The sequence below is a fragment of the Salmo salar genome, chromosome 02 (genome assembly GCF_965601325.2).
Source record: "Salmo salar chromosome 02, fSalSal1, whole genome shotgun sequence".
Lineage (NCBI taxonomy): Eukaryota > Metazoa > Chordata > Actinopteri > Salmoniformes > Salmonidae > Salmo > Salmo salar.
The window spans coordinates 79354500-79362500 of record NC_138292.1 but is presented as its reverse complement, the minus strand read 5'-3'; the positions used below and the strand labels follow the sequence as shown (position 1 = coordinate 79362500).

Here is an 8001-nt window from a genome sequence, read left to right as displayed (position 1 = left end):
TTGCAGGACACCGTGTGACTAGCCTCATCCAGGTAACTGGCATCATGTGGTGTTGCAGGACACCGTGTGACTAGCCTCATCCAGGTAACTGACATCATGTGGTGTTGCAGGACACCGTGTGACTAGCCTCATCCAGTTAACTGGCATCATGTGGCGTTGCAGGACACCGTGTGACTAGCCTCATCCAGGTAACTGGCATCACGTGGTGTTGCAGGACACCGTGTGACTAGCCTCATCCAGTTAACTGGCATCATGTGGTGTTGCAGGACACCGTGTGACTAGCCTCATCCAGTTAACTGGCATCATGTGGTGTTGCAGGACACCGTGTGACTAGCCTCATCCAGTTAACTGGCATCATGTGGTGTTGCAGGACACCGTGTGACTAGCCTCATCCAGTTAACTGGCATCATGTGGTGTTGGCGTCTAACAACATAAGTCCGTACAGCTCCTCCCCTCTCTATAATACCTGACACACTGTTCTCTCCCTCCTCTCTATATTACCTGACACACTGCTCTCTCCCTCCTCTCTATAATACCTGACACACTGCTCTCTCCCTCCTCTCTATAATACCTGACACACTGCTCTCTCCCTCCTCTCTATAATACCTGACACACTGCTCTCTCCCTCCTCTCTATAATACCTGACACACTGCTCTCTCCCTCCTCTCTATAATACCTGACACACTGCTCTCTCCCTCCTCTCTATAATACCTGACACACTGCTCTCTCCCTCCTCTCTATAATACCTGACACACTGCTCTCTCCCTCCTCTCTATAATACCTGACACACTGCTCTCTCCCTCCTCTCTATAATACCTGACACACTGCTCTCTCCCTCCTCTCTATAATACCTGACACACTGCTCTCTCTCTCCTCTCTATAATACCTGACACACTGCTCTCTCCCTCCTCTCTATAATACCTGACACACTGCTCTCTCTCCTCTCTATAATACCTGACACACTGCTCTCTCCCTCCTCTCTATAATACCTGACACACTGCTCTCTCCCTCCTCTCTATAATACCTGACACACTGCTCTCTCCCTCCTCTCTATAATACCTGACACACTGCTCTCTCCCTCCTCTCTATAATACCTGACACACTGCTCTCTCCCTCCTCTCTATAATACCTGACACACTGCTCTCTCCCTCCTCTCTATAATACCTGACACACTGCTCTCTCCCTCCTCTCTATAATACCTGACACACTGCTCTCTCTCCTCTCTATAATACCTGACACACTGCTCTCTCTCTCCTCTCTATAATACCTGACACACTGCTCTCTCCCTCCTCTCTATAATACCTGACACACTGCTCTCTCTCCTCTCTATAATACCTGACACACTGCTCTCTCCCTCCTCTCTATAATACCTGACACACTGCTCTCTCTCCTCTCTATAATACCTGACACACTGCTCTCTCCCTCCTCTCTATAATACCTGACACACTGCTCTCTCTCCTCTCTATAATACCTGACACACTGCTCTCTCCCTCCTCTCTATAATACCTGACACACTGCTCTCTCCCTCCTCTCTATAATACCTGACACACTGCTCTCTCTCCTCTCTATAATACCTGACACACTGCTCTCTCCCTCCTCTCTATAATGCCTGACACACTGCTCTCTCCCTCCTCTCTATAATACCTGACACACTGCTCTCTCCCTCCTCTCTATAATGCCTGACACACTGCTCTCTCCCTCCTCTCTATAATACCTGACACACTGCTCTCTCTCCTCTCTATAATACCTGACACACTGCTCTCTCCCTCCTCTCTATAATGCCTGACACACTGCTCTCTCCCTCCTGCTTTTCCACTGGACCCTGACTGCTGCTGTGGTCACCCCTTCTCTGTGCCACTGACGTCCTCTCTCCCCACCTGCCTCTCCACCAGTGATGACCTACATCTTTGCCACTGGTCCTGTGACCGCCACCCCTGCAGTGCCTCCCCTCCTTCTCTGCCTGCGCTGCCAGTTCAGCTGTATGTGCCTGCTGCCCTGTTCTTCACAGCTGTGACTGCAGACCCCAGCCCCGCACTCCGGCTCACCCTTCCCTCTCTTCTTTTACCCAACACACTCCACTACAATTCACATCCATTCTCTTCTTCGCTTCGCCAGCATATACTACAAGGTCCTGCTGGCCCCTCTCTCTGCCAGTGATGACCTCTCTGCCTACCTCAGGTCCCTGTGGCCCCTCTCTCTGCCAGTGAAGACCTCTCTGCCTACCTCAGGTCCCTCTGGCCCCTCTGCCAATGACGTCCTTTCTCTTCCCCTCCAATCCCGCTGACTGCCACCCCGCAGCATCTCACCTTCCGTCCCTACCAGCCATGAACTCCCACATCCCAGCCAGCTCATCCAGTTACGTGCCAACTGCTCCTGCAGCGGTTCAGCCCCTGGTCTTACCAGCTGGGAACCTCTCCTAGATCAGTCCTCAACTGCCCAGCCTCACCATCACCACAGCAGCCTAATTACCACGGCCTGACAGTGGTGTCTACCAGAGACTCCAAGCCAAACTTTGGAGTCCACCCCCTGGATCCTTCATCTGCAGTCCTCTGCTTCATCTGTAGTCCTCTACTTCATCTGTTCTATTCTCATTTTCCCTCCTGAATTCCTCCTCCTTCATCCGGTCTATTCTCATTCCCCTCCTGAATCCTCATTCTCACATCTATTCCATTTCCTCAATAAATAATATTCTATATTTCAATGTCTGGTCATTTAAAACGGATGAAATGAAGCCGGAAACTGGCTTGCTAGTAGCATACATCTTAAAGGGTAGGTAGGATAAACTGGGCCATAGGTAACATATGAAGCAGGAAACTGTGTTAGTAGTAGCATATATCTTAAAGGGGAGGTAGCATAAACTCGGCCATAGGTAACATTTCAAGCAGGAAACTGTGTTAGTAATAGCATATATCTTAAAGGGGAGGTAGCATAAACTCGGCCATAGGTAACCTATGGATTTGCATTAGTATATGCATCAACATTTCCAATGCAAAGTTTCACCTCACTTTTCTATGTTTCAAATGAATTTAAATATGCACTCTCTAATTCTCTCTTTCTCTTTCTTTCTTTCTCTCTCTCGGAGGACCTGAGCCCTAGGACCATGCCTCAGGACTACCTGGCTTGATGACTCCTTGCAGTCCCCAGTTCACCTGGCCGTGCTGCTGCTCCAGTTCCAACTGTTCTGCCTGCAGCTATGGAACCCTGACCTGTTCACCGGACGTGCTACCTGTCCCAGACCTGTTGTCCCAGACCTGCTGGAACCCTGACCTATTCACCGGACGTGCTACCTGTCCCAGACCTGCTGTTTTCAACTCTCTAGAGACAGCAGGAGCGGTAGAGATACTCTCAAAGATCGGCTATGAAAAAGCCAACTGACACTTACTCTTGTGTTACTGACTTGTTGCACCCTCGACAACTACTATGATTATTATTATTTGACAATGCTGGTCATTTATGAACATTTGAACATCTAGGCCATGTGCTGTTATAATCTCCACCCGGCACAGCCAGAAGAGGACTGGCCACCCCTCATAGCCTGGTTCCTCTCTAGGTTTCTTCCTAGGTTTTGGCCTTTCTAGGGAGTTTTTCCTAGCCACCGTGCTTCTACACCTGCATTGCTTGCTGTTTGGGGTTTTAGGCTGGGTTTCTGTACAGCACTTTGTGATATCAGCTGATGTAAGAAGGGCTATATAAATACATTTGATTTGATCCTGCTGATGTTAGCTCTACCATCCTGCTGACGTTAGCCCTACTATCCTGCTGACGTTAGCCCTACCAGCCTGCTGATGTTAGCTCTACCATCCTGCTGACGTTAGCCCTACTATCCTGCTGACGTTAGCCCTACCAGCCTGCTTATGTTAGCCCTACCATCCTGCTGATGTTAGCCCTACCAGCCTGCTGACGTTAGCCCTACCAGCCTGCTGACGTTAGCCCTACCATCCTGCAGACGTTAGCGCTACCATCCTGCTGACGTTAGCCCTACCATCCTGCTGACGTTAGCCCTACCATCCTGTTGACGTTAGCCCTACCATCCTGCTGACGTTAGCCCTACCATCCTGCTGACGTTAGCCCTACCCTCCTGCTGACGTTAGCCCTACTATCCTGCTGACGTTAGCCCTACTAGCCTGTTGACGTTAGCCCTACCAGCCTGCTGACGTTAGCCCTACCAGCCTGCTGACGTTAGCACTACCATCCTGCTGACGTTAGCCCTACCAGCCTGCTGACGTTAGCCCTACCATCCTGCTGACTTTAGCCCTACCAGCCTGCTGACGTTAGCCCTACCAGCCTGCTGACGTTAGCTCTACCAGCCTGCTGACGTTAGCTCTACCAGCCTGCTGACGTTAGCCCTACCATCCTGCTGACGTTAGCCCTACCATCCTGCTGACGTTAGTCCTACCATCCTGCTGACGTTAGTCCTACTATCCTGCTGACGTTAGTCCTACCAGCCTGCTGACGTTAGCCCTACTATCCTGCTGACGTTAGCCCTACCATCCTGCTGACGTTAGCCCTACCATCCTGCTGACGTTAGCCCTACCATCCTGCTGACGTTAGCCCTACCAGCCTGCTGACGTTAGCCCTACCATCCTGCTGACGTTAGTCCTACCATCCTGCTGACGTTAGCCCTACCATCCTGCTGACGTTAGCCCTACCAGCCTGCTGACGTTAGCCCTACCATCCTGCTGACGTTAGCCCTACTATCCTGCTGACGTTAGCCCTACCATCCTGCTGACGTTAGTCCTACCATCCTGCTGACGTTAGTCCTACCATCCTGCTGACGTTAGCCCTACCAGCCTGCTGACGTTAGCCCTACCAACCTGCTGCTGTTAGCCCTACCAGCCTGCTGCTGTTAGCCCTACCAGCCTGCTGACGTTAGCCCTACCATCCTGCTGACGTTAGCTTACCAGCCTGCTGACGTTAGCCCTACCAGCCTGCTGACGTTAGCCCTACCAGCCTGCTGACGTTAGCCCTACCATCCTGCTGACGTTTGCCCTACCATCCTGCTGACGTTAGCCCTACCAGCCTGCTGACGTTAGCCCTACCAGCCTGCTGACGTTAGCTCTACCAGCCTGCTGACGTTTGTGTGTGTGTAAACGTGTATGTGTATAAGTGTGTGTATACATGTGTATGTGTGTGTGTGTGTGTGTGTGTGTGTGTGTGTGTGTGTGTGTGTGTGTGTGTGTGTGTGTGTGTGTGTGTGTGTGTGTGTGTGTGTGTGTGTGTGTGTGTGTGTGTGTGTGTGTGTGTGTGTTACCTGGGACATCTGGGGTCGGAGGTTGATCTCTCGGAGGTTGATGGCGTGGGGTAGTAAGTTGTTCAGCAGCTGACAGAGCAGGACTCCATCCCTCAGAGCTTGGGCTAACTCACACACCTGAGCACTGTCCCACGTTACCCTGTGACTCTCAGGGAGCACCCTGCACTCTATCAGCCACACGGCACAGTGGCGCCACAGCTCCATCTCAACCGTAACACCACCACCTGGACACGACAGGAACACAACATGACCGTCAGACAACCAGAAACACTGATCAACCACTGATCAACTCTTTACGCTGCTGCTACTCTCTGTTTATCATATATGCATAGTCACTTTAACTATACATTCATGTACATACTACCTCAACTGGGCCGACCAACCAGTGCTCCCGCACATTGGCTAACCGGGCTATCTGCTTTGTGTCCCGCCCACCACCCGCCAACCCCTCTTTTACGCTGCTGCTACTCTCTGTTCATCATATATGTATAGTCACTTTAACCATATCTACATGTACATACTACCTCAATAAGCCTGACTAACCGGTGTCTGTATGTAGCCTCGCTACTTTTATAGCCTCGCTACTTTTATAGCCTCGCTACTTATATAGCCTCGCTACTGTATATAGCCTCGCTACTTTTATAGCCTCGCTACTTTTATAGCCTCGCTACTTTTATAGCCTCACTACTGTATATAGCCTGTCTTTATACTGTTGTTTTATTTCTTTACCTACCTATTGTTCACCTAATACCTTTTTTGCACTATTGGTTAGAGCCTGTAAATAAGCATTTCACTGTAAGGTCTACACCTGTTGTATTCAGCGCAAGTGACAAATACACTTTGATTTGATTTGAACCCCACCACACAGTGACGCCACAGCTCCCGCTCAACCGTAACGTGACCACCTGGACACGACAGGAACACAACGTGAAACATGACCGTCAGACTGTCTTGTCATGTCTCTCTGTCCGTGGCTCTCAGGGAGCACCCTGGCCTCTGTCAACCACACAACGTATCATGAACATTAACACAACATAACCGTAACACAACCTCAATATAACGTCAAACATGACCCTCAGACAACCATAAACACCACCACATTGGACACTATCAGCCACACTAACGCCACAGCTGCATCTCAACCTGAACACGACCACCTGGACACAGCAGGAACATGACCACACTAGACCTGTTTCTAGACCTGTTTTTATATATGTTTTATATCTGCTTGGCTTCCCTGAACTGTTTCTAGATCTGCTTGGCTTCCCTGAACTGTTTCTAGACCTGTTTCTAGACCTCTTTCTAGATCTGCTTGGCTTCCCTGAACTGTTTCTAGACCTGTTTCTAGACCTGTTTTTATACATGTTTTAGATCTGCTTGGCTTCCCTGAACTGTTTCTAGACCTGTTTCTAGATCTGCTTGCCTGTGAAAGCGTGTCCTCAGACCGTTAGTAACCCATGTGTATCTATAGGGAACTAACTACAGACTCATGACAAGGCTCCAAATATTCCACCAACTTTACGTAATACAAAAACTTTTTCTTCTCTCTGCATTGTTGGGAACGGAAGGGAAGGGCCAATCAGCCGTCAGTAAGCATTTCACTGTTAGTCTACACCTGTTAGTTTACCAAGCGTGTGAGGAATACAGTTAGATTTGGACTTCACCTAACTTATCTAACAACAAAAAAGTATTTCTTGCCTTCTTGTTCTCCTCTTCTTCAGGTCTGTCGTTCTGTTCTTCTTGCTCCTTGTTGATTTGTCTCCGTCTGTGTTCACCTCTCCTGTCGTCTTGTCATTGTCTCTTGTCGTTAGTTTGGCCGTCCTCTCCCCCTGTGGTCGCTGTTGCGAGGTGGGTGTTGCGTTCTGCAGAGCTGCAGATGGAGGAGGACTCTTTTAACTGTACCACTTCCCCTTTCCTCTGTCATACACACACACACATACAGACACGCGCGCACACACACACAGAGAGACACGCGCAGACACACACACAGAGAGAGAAACACACGTACAGAGACACAAACAGGCGCAGTATACTCAGTATGTGAACGTGTGAGATCACAAAACCAACCACAACATTATCTACAAAGCACACATTCAGAGAGGAGCTCCAGTGTGACAGAGACAGGATGAAAATAATCTCACTGCTGAAGTTTGCAACATGAAAATGCACATGGTTCTAGAACGCCAGTGAGAGTAGAATCCATTCCCATAGTTCATGTATTAACTGATTAACACATCAGAAACTCTACTTATCCTAACTAGTAGTTCATGTATTAACTGATTAACACATCAGAAACTCTACTTATCCTAACTAGTAGTTCATGTATTAACTGATTAACACATCAGAAACTCTACTTATCCTAACTAGTAGTTAATGTACTAACTGATTAACTCATCAGAAACTCTACATATCCTAACTAGTAGTTCATGTACTAACTGATTAACACATCAGAAACTCTACTTATCCTAACTAGTAGTTAATGTACTAACTGATTAACAAATCAAATCAAATCAAATGTATTTATATAGCGCTTCTTACATCAGCTGATATCTCAAAGTGCTGTACAGAAACCCAGCCTAAAACCCCAAACAGCAAGCAATGCAGGTGTAGAAGCACGGTGGCTAGGAAAAACTCCCTAGAAAGGCCAAAACCTAGGAAGAAACCTAGAGAGCAACCAGGCTATGAGGGGTGGCCAGTCCTCTTCTGGCTGTGCCGGGTGGAGATTATAATAGCACATGGCCTAGATGTTC

The 8001-nt window shown here is 48.8% G+C and overlaps 1 protein-coding gene across 2 annotated transcripts in view; it reads right to left on the bottom strand.

Moving 5' to 3' along the window:
• LOC106594609 (proto-oncogene vav) overlaps positions 1–7255 on the bottom strand; it is a 39832-nt gene extending 32577 nt beyond the window's left edge. For both annotated transcript variants that reach the window (XM_045710412.2, XM_045710414.2), the window contains exons 1-2: positions 6950–7255; positions 5252–5475 (exon numbers count right to left, since the gene is read on the bottom strand). In XM_045710412.2, coding sequence (XP_045566368.1) covers positions 5252–5455 — 204 coding nt within the window. In that variant the 5' untranslated portion in view covers positions 5456–5475; positions 6950–7255. The remainder of the gene's footprint in view (positions 1–5251; positions 5476–6949) is intronic.
• Positions 7256–8001: the final 746 nt, after the last annotated feature.